Source organism: Rattus norvegicus, chromosome 7, assembly GCF_036323735.1.
Source record: "Rattus norvegicus strain BN/NHsdMcwi chromosome 7, GRCr8, whole genome shotgun sequence".
Lineage (NCBI taxonomy): Eukaryota > Metazoa > Chordata > Mammalia > Rodentia > Muridae > Rattus > Rattus norvegicus.
Window position 1 is genome coordinate 20418275 of NC_086025.1, and position 20535 is coordinate 20438809.

The 20535-nt window shown below is 40.7% G+C and overlaps 2 protein-coding genes across 4 annotated transcripts in view; both read left to right on the forward strand.

Annotated features, from left to right (window-relative positions):
- Nucleotides 1–20535, forward strand: part of Cry1 (cryptochrome circadian regulator 1) — a 64266-nt gene that overhangs the window by 749 nt on the left and 42982 nt on the right.
- Nucleotides 118–19779, forward strand: LOC120093541 (sialic acid synthase-like). The gene is made up of 3 exons (XM_039080072.2): nt 118–134; nt 1559–1649; nt 14119–19779. The coding sequence occupies exons 1-3, from the start codon at nt 118–120 to the stop codon at nt 14740–14742; spliced, it is 732 nt and encodes a 243-aa protein (XP_038936000.2). The 3' UTR covers nt 14743–19779.

Sequence of the window (20535 nt, forward strand, 5' to 3'; positions counted from 1 at the left end):
GAGTTAGTGTCAGATCTGAGATTTGGTTTTAATCCAGGGACCGAATTGCCTGCATCGTTGAAGAATTGTAGATGTGGTCAGTATTAAATAGTACAGACTTAGTAGTAGAGAGTACCGATGACTCTGAAACACCGGTAAGTTATGTGCCTGTTGTTAATGGGAACTCCTTCCCTGATTTGTGAGAAATGACTAGGAGGAGAATTAAACATTCCTAGATCTTAATGGCCTTGATATCTTAGGCCTCCGAAAGGATCGGAAACCTTAATGTTGACGTGTGTGTCTAGGTAACTCCTGGTGTAGAAAAAAAGCCATTCATTTATTATAGCGGGCTCCGGATCCAGCTTTCTTCCCCCTTGAGGTTAGAGGAGGAAAAGCAAGGGAAAGAATTACCCGATTTCTCTTTGCTCAACTCTCTCTCAACTCCTCCTTGTGGTTGACAAGATAAAGCACAGTTTTTCTTTCGAGGCAAAGTATAATCCTTCTAGGGAATCACCACTGCAAGAAATCCTCCGTTTTATGAGCTGTACCTGGAAAAACAGGATAGATGATTGCGCGACGGACTGAAATGAAGCATTACTTCAGCAGATATGTTGTGCCAGCCATATCTTTGGATATGAGGGATAGAGTTGTTAACGAGAAGTCTGCCCTCTTCAGGCAAATGTCCAAGAAAGGAAAAATGTACGTGTAGTCTTTTAGGAGATGAGAAGTCTGCAAGGAAAAGACTAGGTAAACAGGGCCAGGGATGGGAACACAATTTAAAATAATGTTACCTGGGGATAAAGCTCGCTGGAAGAGTTACCGCTAGGATGTGTGAGTGAGGTTCAGTAGTAGGAACCATGGGAAAGAATGTTGATTGATAAAATAATGGAGAAAGTGATCGGAGATTTGAAGACGTGGTGGGATGCAGCTGTTTAAGGGAAGAACATTGCAGGAAAAGGTCCTGAGGTGAGAACGTGCTTGATCTTTGGAAGGAACGGCCAGCCAGGATGACTGGAGCAAAACGTCTCGGGAAAAGTACTAGTCGATGAAGTCAGAGTGGTAACAGGGCCAGATGACAGAGCTGTGTAAGAGCTGTGAAGGCAGTTATGAAGGTCTGTGATTTTACTTGAGGAAAGTGGAAGTGATTACAGGATTATTAGCAGAAGTGACACGAGCTAACGTAAGTTAGAAGACAGGGTTTTTTTGTTTTTTTGTTTTTTGTTGAGATTCTGAGAACGTGATGAATTGGGCATTGAAGCTGGACAAGAAGTGTGGGAACCACTTAGGGGACGTTGGTTTCCAGCTGCAAGCTTGGAGAATGGCTGGGATGGATGTGCTGGCAAATTGGTTATGGGGTTGAGCAAAACAAAAAGAGCTATATTACCATAGTCAAAAGGTGAAAACAATCCACATGTCCATCAACTGATTAGTGGACTTCACGGTGTGGTACTTGGCCATGAAGGAATGAAGTATTGATAAATGCCGTAAACGGTGTAGGTGAACCATGAGAGCATGGCAGCTGAAAGAAGCTAGTCATGGAGCTTCATACTGTAATGATTGTGCTATGAACTATCCACAGTGGGCGAGTACACAGGGACAGAGAGCAAATTAGTGCTGACTTAGTCCTGGGGAAACTGGAGAGTCAAGAGGGCATCTCTGTGGACACACAGGTGATTAAAACTTCCTGGAAAGTTCTTGTCAGAACACTTCCATGAATAGCTATTAAACTGTGAGCTTTAAGAAGTCTACTTACCTCTTCAAGACTCAGCCCAAATGTCACTTTTTCCCTGTGATACCTTCATCATCTGGTCTAGGGTGATAGAAACTTCTGAACCCTTACACCATTTGCTTGCCATTGCTTCTTAGACCTTCTAGGATGTACAGCTTTTGTAAATGAATGTTTGGTATCGTTAGTTGGTTTGGGCTGCTGATTAGATTGAGTGGTTTGCAAATAAAAGACTTATTTCTCTCAGTACTAGAGGCCGAGAAGTTTGAGATCAAAGCACTGGTATATCTGCTATCTAGTAAGGGCATTTTACCTCATAGGTGCATGCTGTGTATGTTCTTAGATTATGGGGGAATGAAAAGAGCCTCACAGGTCTGATCATGGGAATCATCCCACTGGTGAGAGGAGAACTCTCCTAACTTGATTGTCCCGTGGTAACATCACATTGGAGATTAGGTTTTGTCATAAGAGTTTTGGGAATGGAAATGCAACATTCTGACCACAGCAGGTGTAGAATATATTCATTCCTCTCTTCCATTCGGCAGATTGTACCTGCCTAAAGAGAAGCTACAGTTTCCCTTAAACCAAAGATTGTCTGTCTGTTCTTCCTATTTGTGGAAGGTTCTATTCCTAGGAATTTGTAGCACTGACTACAACAGAGTCTCTGCCAAAGACTCTGTGTGTGTGTGTGTGTGTGTGTGTGTGTGTGTGTGTGTTGTAATTGAGAGAAAAGGCAGAGCCTGAAAACATAGTCCTAAAGGAAATGAGGAAACAGACTGTAGGACATGGGGAGGGGTCTGCATTCTCTATACAATAATAAGTACATAGTAGTCACCTGGTAAATATTAGTTTAATTTCCCTTATAGATCTAGAGTTTAAGAATGAGGCACTTTCATTACAACTTAGATACTAATGTATCCCTGAGAGTTATAACTGAGAAACCTAGATAGCTAGGTGTGGTGGTGTGTGCCTATAATCCCAGCACTTGAGGGATAGAGGATAAGGGAATCAAAAATTCAAAGTCACCCTCAGCTACATAGTGATTTTGAAGTAAATCTGGACTAAATTAAAGACTACCTCAAAAAGCAAAATTTTAAAAAAGTTCAATGAATACATTACTTTTATTATTTAAACTTTAACTACACAGTTGAAACCATCACACATAAGACCTTTAATCACTAATGCACCAGTTAGTACTAATCTACTAGTACACGAAGAGCTAAATTTACAAATGTGCCTGCATAATTACCTTTCCAGTATATGATTTCAGTAAGAAACATGTAGATCATCTTTGATACACTTTTCTAGTTTGATTATTTAACTTTTTATTCATATATTTTCAAATGTCTCAAATCTACAACTTCTGTTCTTATGTGTGTTACTGAAAAACATAGCACATTTAAACTTTTAATTACCTCAGTTGTCAGATCTGTTCTCGTTTTCCTAATAGGCATTTGGATTTTTCTGGTTTTTTGGGTCTAAGGTTTGTTGACTGTTTTTCTATTTTGCTGGTTATTACTCAACATGATGATACGCATCTGTAACCCAGGACTCAGGAAGCTAAGGCAGGAAGATTGTTGAACATTAGAGGGCAACCTGTGCTCCACTGCAAGATGCTGTAGAAAGAAAGGAAGGAAGGGAGAGAGAGAGAGGAAAGAAGAGAGGGCGGACAACCTCCTATAAAAATAATAAATAATAGTAATATTAAAAAGAATACCTTTACAAAAAGCATGAGGTCCAGGGTCCACATAGTTTGATGTTAGGTTTGTTGAGTGACTTTTCCCAGAGAGGTGTAAAGTCACATCTACTGACTTCTCAGGAAGGGCAATGACAGAACAAGGAAAGGATTCCATCCAAATTGGTCCAAATCAGACAGCTGTGTCAGCAGAAGTCCCACCCCAACCACTTGTTTCTTCTTTCTGTACTTAGAAAGAGGATGGCCTTGGTGAGGGGCTTGTGAGCCTTGTGACTCCTAGTCTTTCTCTAGGAGAAATGGTAGTAGCCAGATCTTGTTAGGCCTTGTGAGGGCCTCAGTCTGTTTTGCTTTAGAACAGGGATAGCTAGGCCTAACCCCGAGGAAACATCAACACTTACGGGGTTCTGAGAACAGATAAATCAGTGCTGTACAGATGGTTTCTAAGCATAGTAGAATAAAAGGAAACCACGTAGAGCTTCGTTAAATAGAATACAGCAACACTTTTGAAATAAACCTTAGACTCATCTCAAGAAGGTACTGGAAATACACTCATGGAAGTCATTGATAATTAAGTAGATCAAAGAAAAAATTATTTTCAGAGATGTTGAAAACAATAAAATCCAGCATTCCTTCTTCATAAAAACTAGTTCTAAGTCAGAAACAAAGGGATACTTGGCAATATGAAAAAGCTACTCAAATCTCTTGCTTGATGGGTAGGTAACATTAGAAGCTGTAAAGTCTGGAGCAGGATTAAGGCTCTGGCCATCATCATATGCCAGAGACACCATGCAGTATAAGGAGCATAGAATTGAAGGAGGAAGGAAAGTTACTGCTATTTGTAGCTAAGGTGACTATAACAAAGGTCATGTGATAACAGTTGAGGGGTGTGGCTGGGTACAGTATTTTTTAATCTAAGTTACAGAAAATTGGAGTGATGTATAGTTCAACAGTATCTGTTTTATAAGGTTTCCTTTTCTTTGTTCTCCTTTATATTCAGGTGTCTGAAGAGGGGGTGGAAAGGGTGTCAGAGGCAGAGGAAATGGGTATCTGCAGCAAAGCAGTGTTTACTGGACACAGCAGTGCCTTACCCCATAGATAAGTTGGGTTCATAGGCGGACACAATAATGGGTTGTATTCTTTGCCTAGACTCTGTTCTCTAATAGTGAGGTGTGGGATAGTAGGTCTTCATCGGTTATGAATATTCTTTAGGGGTTCAGCAGAGTACACCTTAGTCTTTCTAGCAAGAAGAGTTTCAAGGTCTTCCAAAGCCCCAGCAGCTACTTCTGCCTATTCTCCTGCTTTTCTTTCCTCTATTTGTCAAACGCACCTGGAATTCCCTCTGTTAATCTCAGCTTTGATGTCTTGCTGTTAGAGTCTTACCTTCTCATAGTCACAGGAGTGGCCAGGGGAAGCTCATTTCTTCCAAATGTAATATGTAAACTCAAAAGTAAAATATTTAAACAAAAATAAAAGATTAGTGAATTCAGTGATGTAATCATATAAAAGTTGTTCATGCCAATATCAATATGCCAAAGAAACCTTAGTGGTGACAGAATGTGTAGTAAAGTGTGATGTCCTTAGCATACAGAGGCCCCTGTCCGTCAGAGAATTCTGAATCAGGCCATCTCACACCTTCTGTTCGTCTAAGAGTGTAGTAGAGGCCACGCTGCCAGCTGCTTTGGTTTGAGTGTATTCTATAATGTTTATGTCAGATGGTCATGTAATCCTCAGTGTGACAGTGTTGAGGTGGCCCTTTAAGGGCTGTGATACTAAATGTGGTCTCCTCTCTCGTATTCCCATGTGCATGTCTTGCACTTCCACCTTCTCCTGTGGGATGAAAGGAGGCGCTTAATAGATTCTGGTTCCTGCATCTTGGCCTTTCTGGACTGTGAGCAACATTTCTATAAATTATGAATTTCCCAGTCTTAGGTAACTCTTTCATAATTGCACAAAATGTCCAAAGAGAGTAACTTTTTCTTAAGAGACTTACACAGTGAATATTTTAGGCATTGTAAACTGTGAATATTTCATATTTTATCTATTGGTGAATATTTTCATATTCACATTTTTATGCAACTCTTTACAGATACAGAAATGGCTTTCAGGTCATACAAAAGCAAACAGTAGATTATATGTATTCATCCTATGGACTGTGGCCTACAAATCCTTCTATATTTGAATACCTATGGCTTCGAATAGTATTTGTCTTTAAATTATCTGATTTATCCTTCCTTCGTTCCTTTCCTTAAATGCTGGTTCCTCTTCCTGATCTTTCTTTTTGGGGGAAAAAGGGGTGTCAGGAAGCTATCCATATGCTGTATGACTGAACTACATCCCAATTACTCATTTCAGTTTTCTGAAATAGGATCTCACAGAGTTGCCTTGAACGTTGACGCCTCAGCCTTCCAAGTAGCTGCAATTTCAGGTCTGTGCTACCAGGTTCAGCTCAAATGACTCTTCTATAGCACAGATGAAAAACCTGCTTTGAGTTTTTAACCTTTGATTGCAAAATATGATCCCTTCACATTTATTGTTATTGCTGACTTTAGAATTTTATGTTTGCCTTGTTTCTTCCATGTTTTTCTTTTGTTCTTTATTTTTATGTGAATTTTATTCTTTATTGGCCTTTTTGGTAGACTGATAATTTTATAGGTTTTTACTTTTGTTTTACTAGGGCTTACTTTAAATTTCTAACAGTATATTTGGATTTAATTTTTTTCTTCTTAACAGTTAAGAATTAAGCAGTGTCAATAATATGAACCAAGTAACACATTTTCTTTTCCATTTGCTGTCTCCAAATTTTAGTTCTATATTTTATTTGTAGAGTATTTTTCAGCACTTATTTTAAACTTTATGATCACATTAGTCATAATTGTTTGGAATTGACTGAATTTTTAACTGTTTGATGACCACTATTTATATACCACTTTTTGATATTTTTGAGTCCCAGAAGTTGCCTTAATTTATTTGTTTTCCTTTTCTCTGGATTTCTTTCTATTCTTTGCACACTGGGGCAGGCTATTCATTTGTTTGTTTTGAGGTAGGGTTTCACTTTATAGCCAGAGTGACATTATAACAACCTTCCCACCCTAGACATCTGAGTCCCAGATTATAGATATACACTACCCACCACTCTGGCTATTCCTTGGATTTTTAAAAAGGTGTTTTTTTTTTTATTAACTTGAGTATTTCTTATATACATTTCGAGTGTTATTCCCTTTCCCGGTTTCCGGGCAAACATCCCCCTTCCCCCTCCCCTTCCTTATGGGTGTTCCCCTCCCAACCCTCCCCCCATTGCCGCCCTCCCCCCATAGACTAGTTCACTGGGGGTTCAGTCTTAGCAGGACCCAGGGCTTCCCCTTCCACTGGTGCTCTTACTAGGATATTCATTGCTACCTATGGGGTCAGAGTCCAGGGTCAGTCCATGTATAGTCTTTAGGTAGTGGCTTAGTCCCTGGAAGCTCTGGTTGCTTGGCATTGTTGTACTTTTGGGGTCTCGAGTCCCTTCAAGCTCTTCCAGTTCTTTCTCTGATTCCTTCAATAGGGGACCTATTCTCAGTTCAGTGGTTTGCTGCTGGCATTCGCCTCTATATTTGCTGTATTCTGGCTGTGTCTCTCAGGAGCGATCTACATCCGGCTCCTGTCGGTCTGCAATTCTTTGCTTCATCCATCTTGTCTAATTGGGTGGCTGTATATGTATGGGCCACATGTGGGGCAGGCTCTGAATGGGTGTTCCTTCAGTCTCTGTTTTAATCTTTGCCTCTCCCTTCCCTGCCAAGGGTATTCTTTTTCCTCATTTAAAGAAGGAGTGAAGCATTCACATTTTGATCATCCGTCTTGAGTTTCGTTTGTTCTAGGGATCTAGGGTAATTCAAGCATTTGGGCTAATAGCCACTTATCAATGAGTGCATACCATGTATGTCTTTCTGTGATTGGGTTGGCTCACTCAGGATGATATTTTCCAGTTCCAACCATTTGCCTACGAATTTCATAAACTCGTTGTTTTTGATAGCTGAGTAATATTCCATTGTGTAGATGTACCACATTTTCTGTATCCATTCCTCTGTTGAAGGGCATCTGGGTTCTTTCCAGTTTCTGGCTATTATAAATAAGGCTGCGATGAACATAGTGGAGCACGTGTCTCTTTTATATGTTGAGGCATCTTTTGGGTATATGCCCAAGAGAGGTATAGCTGGATCCTCAGGCAGTTCAATGTCCAATTTTCTGAGGAAACTCCAGACTGATTTCCAGAATGGTTTTACCAGTCTGCAATCCCACCAACAATGGAGGAGTGTTCCTCTTTCTCCACATCCTCGCCAGCATCTGCTGTCACCTGAGTTTTTGATCTTAGCCAATCGCACTGGTGTGAGGTGAAATCTCAGGGTTGTTTTGATTTGCATTTCCCTTATGACTAAAGATGTTGAACATTTCTTTAGGTGTTTCTCAGCCATTCGGCATTCCTCAGCTGTGAATTCTTTGTTTAGCTCTGAACCCCATTTTTTAATAGGGTTATTTGTTTCCCTGCGGTCTAACTTCTTGAGTTCTTTGTATATTTTGGATATAAGGCCTCTATCTGTTGTAGGATTGGTAAAGATCTTTTCCCAATCTGTTGGTTGCCGTTTTGTCCTAACCACAGTGTCCTTTGCCTTACAGAAGCTTTGCAGTTTTATGAGATCCCATTTGTCGATTCTTGATCTTAGAGCATGAGCCATTGGTGTTTTGTTCAGGAAATTTTTTCCAGTGCCCATGTGTTCCAGATGCTTCCCTAGTTTTTCTTCTATTAGTTTGAGTGTGTCTGGTTTGATGTGGAGGTCCTTGATCCACTTGGACTTAAGCTTTGTACAGGGTGATAAGCATGGATCGATCTGCATTCTTCTACATGTTGCCCTCCAGTTGAACCAGCACCATTTGCTGAAAATGCTATCTTTTTTCCATTGGATGGTTTTGGCTCCTTTGTCAAAAATCAAGTGACCATAGGTGTGTGGGTTCATTTCTGGGTCTTCAATTCTATTCCATTGGTCTATCTGTCTGTCTCTGTACCAATACCATGCAGTTTTTATCACTATTGCTCTGTAATACTGCTTGAGTTCAGGGATAGTGATTCCCCCTGAAGTCCTTTTATTGTTGAGGATAGCTTTAGCTATCCTGGGTTTTTTGTTATTCCAGATGAATTTGCAAATTGTTCTGTCTAACTCTTTGAAGAATTGGATTGGTATTTTGATGGGGATTGCATTGAATCTGTAGATTGCTTTTGGTAAAATGGCCATTTTTACTATATTAATCCTGCCAATCCATGAGCATGGGAGATCTTTCCATCTTCTGAGGTCTTCTTCAATTTCTTTCCTCAGTGTCTTGAAGTTCTTATTGTACAGATCTTTTACTTGCTTGGTTAAAGTCACTCCGAGGTACTTTATATTATTTGGGTCTATTATGAAGGGTGTCGTTTCCCTAATTTCTTTCTCGGCTTGTTTCTCTTTTGTATAGAGGAAGGCAACTGATTTATTTGAGTTAATTTTATACCCAGCCACTTTGCTGAAGTTGTTTATCAGCTTTAGTAGTTCTCTGGTGGAACTTTTGGGATCACTTAAATATACTATCATGTCATCTGCAAATAGTGATATTTTGACCTCTTCTTTTCCGATCTGTATCCCTTTGATCTCCTTTTGTTGTCTGATTGCTCTGGCTAGAACTTCAAGAACTATATTGAATAAGTAGGGAGAGAGTGGGCAGCCTTGTCTAGTACCTGATTTTAGTGGGATTGCTTCAAGTTTCTCTCCATTTAGTTTAATGTTAGCAACTGGTTTGCTGTATATGGCTTTTACTATGTTTAGGTATGGGCCTTGAATTCCTATTCTTTCCAGGACTTTTATCATGAAGGGGTGTTGAATTTTGTCAAATGCTTTCTCAGCATCTAATGAAATGATCATGTGGTTCTGTTCTTTCAGTTTGTTTATATGATGGATCACGTTGATGGTTTTCCGTATATTAAACCATCCCTGCATGCCTGGGATGAAGCCTACTTGATCATGGTGGATGATTGTTTTGATGTGCTCTTGAATTCGGTTTGCCAGAATTTTATTGAGTATTTTTGCGTCGATATTCATAAGGGAAATTGGTCTGAAGTTCTCTTTCTTTGTTGTGTCTTTGTGTGGTTTAGGTATAAGAGTAATTGTGGCTTCGTAGAAGGAATTCGGTAGGGCTCCATCTGTTTCAATTTTGTGGAATAGTTTGGATAATATTGGTATGAGGTCTTCTATGAAGGTTTGATAGAATTCTGCACTAAACCCGTCTGGACCTGGGCTCTTTTTGGTTGGGAGACCTTTAATGACTGCTTCTATTTCCTTAGGAGTTATGGGGTTGTTTAACTGGTTTATCTGTTCCTGATTTAACCTCGATACCTGGTATCTGTCTAGGAAATTGTCCATTTCCTGAAGATTTTCAAATTTTGTTGAATATAGGTTTTTATAGTAAGATCTGATGATTTTTTGAATTTCCTCCAAATCTGTAGTTATGTCTCCCTTTTCATTTCTGATTTTGTTAATTTGGACACACTCTCTGTGTCCTCTCGTTAGTCTGGCTAAGGGTTTATCTATCTTGTTGATTTTCTCAAAGAACCAACTTTTGGTTCTGTTGATTCTTTCTATGGTCCTTTTTGTTTCTACTTGGTTGATTTCAGCTCTGAGTTTGATTATTTCCTGCCTTCTACTCCTCCTGGGTGTATTTGCTTCTTTTTGTTCTAGAGCTTTTAGGTGTGCTGTCAAGCTGCTGACATATGCTCTTTCCTGTTTCTTTCTGCAGGCACTCAGCGCTATGAGTTTTCCTCTTAGCACAGCTTTCATTGTGTCCCATAAGTTTCGGTATGTTGTACCTTCATTTTCATTAAATTCTAAAAAGTTTTTAATTTCTTTCTTTATTTCTTCCTTGACCAGGTTATCATTGAGTAGAGCATTGTTCAATTTCCACGTATATGTGGGCATTCTTCCCTTATTGTTATTGAAGACCAGTTTTAGGCCGTGGTGGTCCGATAGCACGCATGGGATTATTTCTATCTTTCTGTACCTGTTGAGGCCCGTTTTTTGACCAATTATATGGTCAATTTTGGAGAAAGTACCATGAGGAGCTGAGAAGAAGGTATATCCTTTTGCTTTAGGATAGAATGTTCTATAAATATCCGTTAAGTCCATTTGGCTCATGACTTCTCTTAGTCTGTCTACATCACTGTTTAATTTCTGTTTCCATGATCTGTCCATTGATGAGAGTGGGGTGTTGAAATCTCCCACTATTATTGTGTGAGGTGCAATGTGTGTTTTGAGCTTTAGTAAGGTTTCTTTTACGTATGTAGGTGCCCTTGTATTTGGGGCATAGATATTTAGGATTGAGAGTTCATCTTGGTTGATTTTTCCTTTGATGAATATGAAGTGTCCTTCCTTATCTTTTTTGATGACTTTTAGTTGGAAATTGATTTTATTTGATATTAGAATGGCTACTCCAGCTTGCTTCTTCTGACCATTTGCTTGGAAAGTTGTTTTCCAGCCTTTCACTCTGAGGTAGTGTCTGTCTTTGTCTCTGAGGTGTGTTTCCTGTAGGCAGCAGAATGCAGGGTCCTCGTTGCGTATCCAGTTTGTTAATCTATGTCTTTTTATTGGGGAGTTGAGGCCATTGATATTGAGAGATATTAAGGAATAGTGATTATTGCTTCCCGTTATATTCATATTTGGATGTGAGGTTATGTTTGTGTGCTTTCATTCTCTTTGTTTTGTTGCCAAGACGATTAGTTTCTTGCTTCTTCTAGGGTATAGCTTGCCTCCTTATGTTGGGCTTTACCATTTATTATCCTTTGTAGTGCTGGATTTGTAGAAAGATATTGTGTAAATTTGGTTTTGTCATGGAATATCTTGGTTTCTCCATCAATGTTAATTGAGAGTTTTGCTGGATACAGTAACCTAGGCTGGCATTTGTGTTCTCTTAGGGTCTGCATGACATCAGTCCAGGATCTTCTGGCCTTCATAGTTTCTGGCGAGAAGTCTGGTGTGATTCTGATAGGTCTCCCTTTATATGTTACTTGACCTTTTTCCCTTACTGCTTTTAATATTCTTTCTTTATTTTGTGCGTTTGGTGTTTTGACAATTATGTGACGGGAGGTGTTTCTTTTCTGGTCCAATCTATTTGGAGTTCTGTAGGCTTCTTGTATGTCTATGGGTATCTCTTTTTTTTTTGGTTAGGGAAGTTTTCTTCTATGATTTTGTTGAAGATATTTACTGGTCCTTTGAGCTGGGAGTCTTCACTCTCTTCTATACCTATTATCCTTAGGTTTGATCTTCTCATTGAGTCCTGGATTTCCTGTATGTTTTGGACCAGTAGCTTTTTCCGCTTTACATTATCTTTGACAGTTGAGTCAATGATTTCTATGGAATCTTCTGCTCCTGAGATTCTCTCTTCCATCTCTTGTATTCTGTTGGTGAAGCTTGTATCTACAGCTCCTTGTCTCTTCTTTTGGTTTTCTATATCCAGGGTTGTTTCCATGTGTTCTTTCTTGATTGCTTCTATTTCCATTTTTAATTCCTTCAACTGTTTGATTGTGTTTTCCTGGAATTCTTTCAGGGATTTTTGCGATTCCTCTCTGTAGGCTTTTACTTGTTTATTAATGTTTTCCTGTGCTTCCCTAAGTGTGTTCATGTCTTTCTTGAAGTCCTCCAGCATCATGATCAAATATGATTTTGAAACTAGATCTTGCTTTTCTGGTGTGTTTGGATATTCCATGTTTGTTTTGGTGGGAGAATTGGGCTCCGATGATGGCATGTAGTCTTGGTTTCTGTTGCTTGGGTTCCTGCGCTTGCCTCTCGCCATCAGATTATCTCTAGTGTTACTTTGTTCTGCTGTTTCTGACAGTGGCTAGACTGTCCTATAAGCCTGTGTGTTAGGAGTGCTGTAGACCTGTTTTCCTCTCTTTCAGTCAGTTATGGGGACAGAGTGTTCTGCTTTCGGGCGTGTAGTTTTTCCTCTCTACAGGTCTTCAGCTGTTCCTGTGGGCCTGTGTCTTGAGTTCACCAGGCAGCTTTCTTGCAGCAGAAAATTTGGTCTTACCTGTGGTCCCGAGGCTCAGGTTTGCTCGTGGGGTGCTGCCCAGGGGCTCTCTGCAGCGGCAGCAACCAGGAAGACCTGTGCCGCCCCTTCCGGGAGCTTCAGTGCACCAGGGTTCCAGATGGTCTTTGGCTTTTTCCTCTGGCGTCCGAGATGTGTGTGCAGGGAGCAGTCTCTTCTGGTTTCCCAGGCTTGTCCGCCTCTCTGAAGGTTTAGCTCTCCCTCCCACGGGATTTGGGTGCAGAGAACTGTTTATCCGGTCTGTTTCCTTCAGGGTCCGGCGGGGTCCTGCCGCTCCTGGGCCCTCCCCCACGGGAGCCCAGAGGCCTTATACAGTTTCCTCTTGGGCCAGGGATGTGGGCAGGGGTGAGCAGTGTTGGTGGTCTCTTCCGCTCTGCAGCCTCAGGAGTGCCCACCTGACCAGGCGGTTGGGTCTCTCTCTCACTGGGTCTGGGAGCAGAGAGCTGCTGCGGGCCGGGATCTGACTAAAAATAACAGCACAACCTTCCAACCTTCTTGCCAGCACAGACTCTTTCCTCGGGTTCAGAGGTTCAGTCCATTATCATCATGGTGGGAAGTGTGACCGTGGCCAGGCAGGCATGGCTCTGGAGGAGCTGAGTTCTATATCTGGTTCCAAAGTTAAAGGGGCTATTCCTTGGATTTTTAAATAGTCTTAAGATTTAGATGACACCAGGACCTTTGAAATAATGACTTTTCTTTTAATGAAAATACTCTTTGTAACAGAAAGCAAATCAAAATAATACAAACAGGCTTTAAAAAACTGTCAACTAGAAAGTACATCTTAAATATTGTGCAATACTTCAGATACCTCTTTTTGTACATTTAAAATAGAAGTTTGAATAGGAAATAAAGTTTGAGTAGGGAAATATTTATGGGTTCATATTATATATGCCATTAAAAAAAGGATTTAATGCCAGGCGTGGTGACACATACCTGTATTCCCAGCTCCTGGGAATTGGAGACAAGAAGATGGCGAATTCAAGGTTATCTCACTATAGAGGCAATTCGAGTCCAGCCTGAGCCACACGAGACTTTCACAAAGCAGGAATTGCAGAAATGGCTGCAAGATCTGAGCTTAGATCTCCAGCTTCTTCACCAGTCGTGCATGGAGACAGCCAGATACTGAGAGATCATCTCCAGGTTCAGTGAGGAAAACCTCTATTAAAAAATGAAGGGGGCTGGAGAGATGGCTCAGTGGTTAAAAGTACTGACTGCTCTTCCAGAGGTCCTGAGTTCAATTCCAGCAACCACATTGGTGGCTTCCTGCCATCCATAATGGGATCCGATGCCCTCTTCTGGTATGTCTGAAGACAGTAACAGTGTACTCATATACATTAAATAAATGAATAAATCTTTAAAAAAAAAATGAAGTGCTAGATGTGGTGGCATAGGCCCTTAATCTCAGCTCTAAGAGGCAAAGCCAGGAAAAGAGCTCTGGGAGTTCATTGAGGCCAGCAGGGATACATGATAGAAAGACCTCTCTATTAAATAAGGAGGAAACCTAAAAGACACCTGACTATGTACATGCACACACACAAGCATGAGCACACGAGAGAGAGAGACAGAAAATAATATCTGGGCAGTGGTGGTGCACACCTTAAACACCAGCCCTTAGGAGGCAGAGGCAGACTGCTATCTCAGCTCAAGATTAGCATGGCAAGTCTATCAGATCATGAAGCCCCTGAATCCCAACTTCTGCTTCCTCCAGTGCATCAGTGCGTACCCACTACAGCCCGAGGATGCCAACTTACGTGTCATCTCGGAATACCAGAAGCTCTTTCCTGACATTCCCATAGGGTATTCTGGGCACGAGACAGGCATCGCCATATCTGTGGCCACAGTGGCTCTGGGGGCCACGGTGTTGGAACATCATATAACTTTGGACAAGACCTGGAAGGGAAGTGAAAACTTAGCCTCACTGGAGCCTGGAGAACTGGCAGAGCTGGTGCGGTCTGTGCGACTGGTGGAGTGGGCACTGGGCTCCCCAACCAAGCAGCTACTGCCCTGTGAGATGGCCTGCAATGAGAAGCTCGGCAAGTCCGTGGTAGCCCAAGTGAAAATCCCAGCAGGCACCATCCTGACCCTGGACATACTCACTGTGAAGGTGGGGGAACCCAAAGGCTATCCTCCTGAAGACATCTTCAACCTGGTGGGCAAAATGGTGCTGGTCACTATTGAAGAAGATGACACGGTCTTGGAGGAATCCGTCCAAAGTCAAAGCAAGAAAATCAAGGCTTAAAATAAAGTGCCACTCCGGGCTTCTCGGCCACCCTGAAAAAAAAAAAAAAAAGATTAGTATGGCAGCCTGGTCTACAGAGCAGGTTCCAGAACAGCCCAGGCTACCCAGAGAAACCCTGTCTCCAATCACCAAAAAGAAAAGAATACACTTGTTCCCTTATCTGCAGAGATACTTTCCAAGATGTTTCCAGGTACCCACAAACACAACTGAATATAGAACCATATATATGCTTATCAAGCACTATAGATATGTATAATGCTTAAGAAGTTATTACCAATAACACAATAACTAATAAAATAAGTTTAACAATATAGTTCAATAACAGTTATTCAAATCTACGAGTTTCTGGTATTTCTATTTAATGTTGAAGGCTTCACTTGACTGTAGGTAATTGAAAATAGAGTGAAAGAAACATCTGATAAGGAAGAAGCTACCATAATCACTTTATTGCTATTAAAGATGAGTTCCACATGAAAGTGAGTAAAACCATTGAGAAAGACAAAGCAGGCCAATAGGAAAGGGGAGGGTGAAAGAAAGATCGAATTGGTTGATTGAGTTCTATAAATAGGTATAAGAATGAGCCTGAGATATCTCTGAATTAAAACAGATTGATTTAGCAAGGGAGTCACAAACTATGTCACTTAACTCTCTGATGTTACTTCATAGAGAGTAGAGACTACATCCTTGAGACCTAGCATTTGAGAGGCTGAGGCAGAAGGGTCTTAAGAGTTTGAGGCCATCCTGGGTTATAAAGAGAAACCTTATCTCCAAAAAAATTAATAATAATAACAAAAGCTCATGTATTCTTGGTTTTCCTCTTGGGATTATAAAATGACAGATTCATAAGGGGCTTTAAATATTACATCTGTCATTTTTAAAAAAATAATTTTTCACCTCATAGGGAAGAAAAGAGTTTATTTTGCAGCCAAATATGAGTAACCTGGCCTGGGAATAGATTTCAGTTGTCCCAGATACCATGTTTCACTGTGGAAGTTAATTACATGAGTTTTATTAGTTACAGACAAATAAAGTCATTAATCAAGGGATTTAACAAGCACTGGTGTGGACTACAGTAGATGGGTTACAGCAAAGCAAGGAAACTCCTTAGACGTTTTAGAGTTTAGCGGGTAATATCCTTGGCTTTTGGACTGGTAGATGCTAGCGGTCTGTTAACAGATTTTAAAGACTTCAGTAGTAATCATGCTCTCCCATCAGACACAGGGGAGGCAATGAATGACTTTCAGAGGGACCAAAAATATCCTAAGGTAATTTGTTTATAGCCTATAATACATTTATTCTCCGTAATTACACAGTTCAGTCATTTAGCCTCCTAGAAACTCGTACAGAGATCAAGCTATGTTTCCCCTCAGGGACTTGAATTTACACATCTTTACCATCACATCTTTATCATGAATAAAGCCAAGTGGTGTGCCTTACTGAGGCTTGCCTCTCTTCTCCACCTTGGGGTAGGGGTGGAGGGACATCGTTAGCATAAACTCCAAAGCAAGCTATCTTTTGCATCTCTCTAACTTCATTTTGTCATACTTACTACTTTAGGCTAAAGGTCAGGGCAACTGAGTAGACTTCCTTCTAGAAATCAGTCTCAGTTCAGTGGGTGTGGTGATACACACCTGTTTCACCAGCTCTCAGACTGAGGCAGGAAGTTACAAGCAACTTCCAGATTATTCTGGGCCACATGGCAAAACATGAAGCAAACCAGTCCCCTACTAAGGAATCTAAGCATGGTGAGGATTGTTTTAGCAGGAAATGGGGTAGGAGGTAGCTCTTAAAAGCAGACATAACATCCACCACAGAATACACATACCAGTGTCTGTTTGGAAATGACAACCAGAGAATGTCCATTACACATGAATGCAATTTTAAAAATATGTTATAGGGTAGAGGAGCTATGAGTGACAGAATGTCTTGCCTGCTCAGATGTGAGACTCTGGGTTTGATAATCAACACTACTACAATAATAATAATAATAATAATAATAATAATAATAATAATAATAATAATAAAAAAACAAATTGTAATTGCCCTCTATGGTACTGGAGAGTGGTTATGATTATTGTTGCTCTTGCAGAAAATCCAGTTTGTTTTCCAGCACCCACATGGAGATTACAACCTTCTGTAACTCTAGTTCCATGGGAATCTGATATCCTCTTCTGACCTCCAGGGGTGCTGCTTACCTGTGCTACACATAAGTGCAGGTGAACCATTCACACACATTAAAATGATAGTTAAAAAAAACAGAACCTTTTGTAAAGTCCTATTCTTTTATAGAGGTCATGATTACATGATCATAGGGACTTATTAGAAACTGCTCCTTGCTCCCCCTAGCTGTTCCCGTTTGTTTCCAATCCCTCTCTAATTCCCTCTGCAAAAGAGAAGTCCCTCCTTAGTTTTCATTTAACTAGCTGTGGGAGATCAAAGCAGTATGATGTCCATGTCTGGATCTGCCTAAATATGTCGTCATCTCACAGGCCTTCCATTCTAAAACTACCCAACCCCCTCCACTCAGCACTAAGCAGCCAGGTTAGAACAACCTTGCCCCATATCCCATGGAAATGGGATGATTATCAGTGGGGAGCGTGGCAGTCTAGAGAAGAATCATGTATATGCACACTGTGTGTGTGTGTGTGTGTGTGTGTGTGTGTGTGTGTGTGTGTGTGTGTGTGTGTGTGTATGTGTGGATGTAAAAGTATAGCTACTTAACTATAACCGTTATTAGTTCAGTCCTTGGGAGGGTGAGATGATGAATTGGGAGCGGCAGTCTCTGGAGAAGGATGTATGCTATCCATAGCTGAAGGACGAGGCTGCCAAGCACGTAAGAGAAGGGTAGGTGTACATGACCAGAAACTGAGTGGAGATCCCAGAGTCCTGAACTGCCTTACATTTGCCAACCTCAGATCACACACACACACACACACACACACACACACACACACACACACACACACACACATTTAAAACTTGATGGGTTTTGATAAGCCAACAGGTAACAACCATTCTAATTACAATAGAATGTATCTTTTACCATAGAAAATTCACTTGTAGCCCTCTTCTGATCTTTTGAGGGATTAAAAAAAAATATGCCTCCACTTTCTGACCTACATCTGTCAAATAATTACTTACAGTGGGGTTTGGTGTTTATTTCATAAACTGCTTTCCCCCTATCTCAATATGTCTGTGGCGAACTATTAAAATCTGTGAGCTAGGGGCTGGGGGTAGGTCAGAGAGTGAAAAGAGCTTGTCAAGCATGAAGACTTGAGTTCAAATCTGTAGCACTCACATTAACAGCCAGATATATGCTGTGTCTGTACTCCCATTTGCTGTGGAGTGAAGGAATGAGGCAAGTCAGGCGAATCTCTGGAACCCAGTGATTCAAAAAGAGATATTGTCTCAAATACTAAGGGGGAAAACAACAGAACAAGACACCCCATGTTGATCTTTAACTTCTACATACATATACCACATATACAGTAAATAAATAACATTCTTAGCAAGTTTTGCATTTACAATTTTTAAAATCCTAACACATGGAAATTGTTGTTAATTTGACTTGATTATGAGCTGATTCTCTTCAAGCTTTGGACCTATGAGAAAACTCAGTGATGGAATGAGGACTTCTTTACTTCCCTGCTGTTGATCACAGCTTTCTCATTATTCTCACTCACGATTGGATAGATGGACTTTATGTTTTTAACTATCGTGTTATTTTGTTTCCTGATTTGCCAGTTTTATCATATTAGTCTGTTTTACATTGGTATTGTAAAATACTAGACACTATACTTTATAAAGATGGGTTTGTATCTCAATTCCTCTAAATATCATGATGCTCTTCTCACAGCACCATGTTTCCCTGCCCAGTGTCGTAACCTGAGTGAAATGCAGACAGAGAAATAACTGCATGCAGAAGAGACCAAGTACAGTAGGGGGCTGTGACTTGTGATGGCCTGTTCTCATGGAAACCAACTTGATCTTAGTTAGGAGAGCCAAAGCAATCCCTTCTAAAGGTGCAGTATCCAAGACTTAGTTACTTCTAACAGCTCCCTTCCTCATCTTCCTCCTCCTCTTTTTTTTTTTTTTCTTTTTGGTTATTGGAGAAAGAGTTTCTCTGTGTAGCCCTGACCATCCTGGAACTCCTCCGTAGACCAGGCTGGCCTTGAACTCACAGAGGTCTGCCTGCCTCTGCCTCTCCCATCAGGGCAGGACCATCCTCTTAAAGATCTGCCACCACTTAATACCAGTAGGTTAGATAACGTGCTTCCAGGATGTGAGTTGTGCTGGAACACACTGATCGGACCAAACTTCAGTGTCCTCATTTGTCTTATTTCCCCACACGCACAGGCCTATAGGCACTCCACGAATCTTTCCACTTGGCAGTTCCTGAGCTCGTTTGTTGTGTTTTTATGATTGTCTCATCAGTTCATATTTTTTACCCTTGTCTACAGACGCATCATTAAATATTGTACAGCACTTGTTGGATGTTGGGTGTTTTTGTAATGATTTCCTCCTGCATTATAAGTTCTTGGAAGGTATGAATCCCACAGTTTTCTTTTACCTTTTCTTCCATACCTTGTCATCATCTGTAATCTCCTTACTTGTGCCTGAAACATATAATTTAGACTTTCCTTCAGTGACATCTTTTGAAGAAAAAGGCTTTTTATCAAACTGTGTCTCGTGTGTTTGTCTTATCATCAAAGGCTGTTTTGGTGACTATAGAACTTTTATGTTGCTGAGTGTTTTCATCTTGTTAAAAATACTGTGTCCTCTCTTAAATCTCATTGTTGTTATCAAGAATGATTGTTCCTTTAGAGGGAAACTGTCATCTACACTCCATAGCCACATTGAAATATCTCATACAGTCTTTGAAAAAGTGTGGAACCATACAGGGATACAGAAGGTGTGTTTCTGTAGAAAGTTTAAACTTCTTAGAGGTAGGAGAGGTACTGACTCCTCTCCAGGGCCTTGCAACACATGGAACATTAATCCACTCAAGAGTTGGTCCCTCCTTTCCAGTTTACCCCCTTCCCCTTTATTCAGAAAGCCAAGGAAATCTCACCATAAAATGTGCTTCACCCACTCCTTACCTTGTACCTGTGGCATTTTAGAACTGTTGGCTTAATGCTTCAAAGTGTCTTCATTTAGACACTTTATGTCTTATTCTGGTACTAAGCCTTGACTCCTGTCCCCTACATTGTAAATCCATCAGAACCAACAGGTCAGGTTCTCTGGGGTTAGCACTCTTAGTGCAGAAGCTGATTATATGATCTCCTTACCATTTGTTTGGTGGTTGTCTTAGTTAGGGTTTTATTGCTATGAAGAGACACCATGACCACGACAACTTTTATCAGGAAACTTAATAGGGGCTGGCTTACAGGTTCAGAAGTTCAGTGCCTTACTGCCACAGTGGGACATGGCAGTGAGCAGGCAGACAGGGGCTGGGGAAGGAGCTACATCTTGATCTGCAGGCAGCAGCAGGAGACTGCCACACTGGGCATAGCTTGAGCATAAGAGACCTCAAAGCCTGTCCCCACAGTGACACACTTCCTCCCACAGGGCCATACCTCCTAATAGTGCCACTCCCTATGGGCCAAGCATTCAATCAAACACATGAGTCTATGCGTGCCATTCCTATTCAAACACCACAGTGATTCCTTACTGTCTGTTAGGAATGCTTTTAGGAAGATGTTTTATCTCTCTGTTTTAATTTCTGATTTAGTGAGAAGATTGCCCTGAGTAACCTTGGTTATTATTTAAAATCAAACACATTTGGCCTTTGTG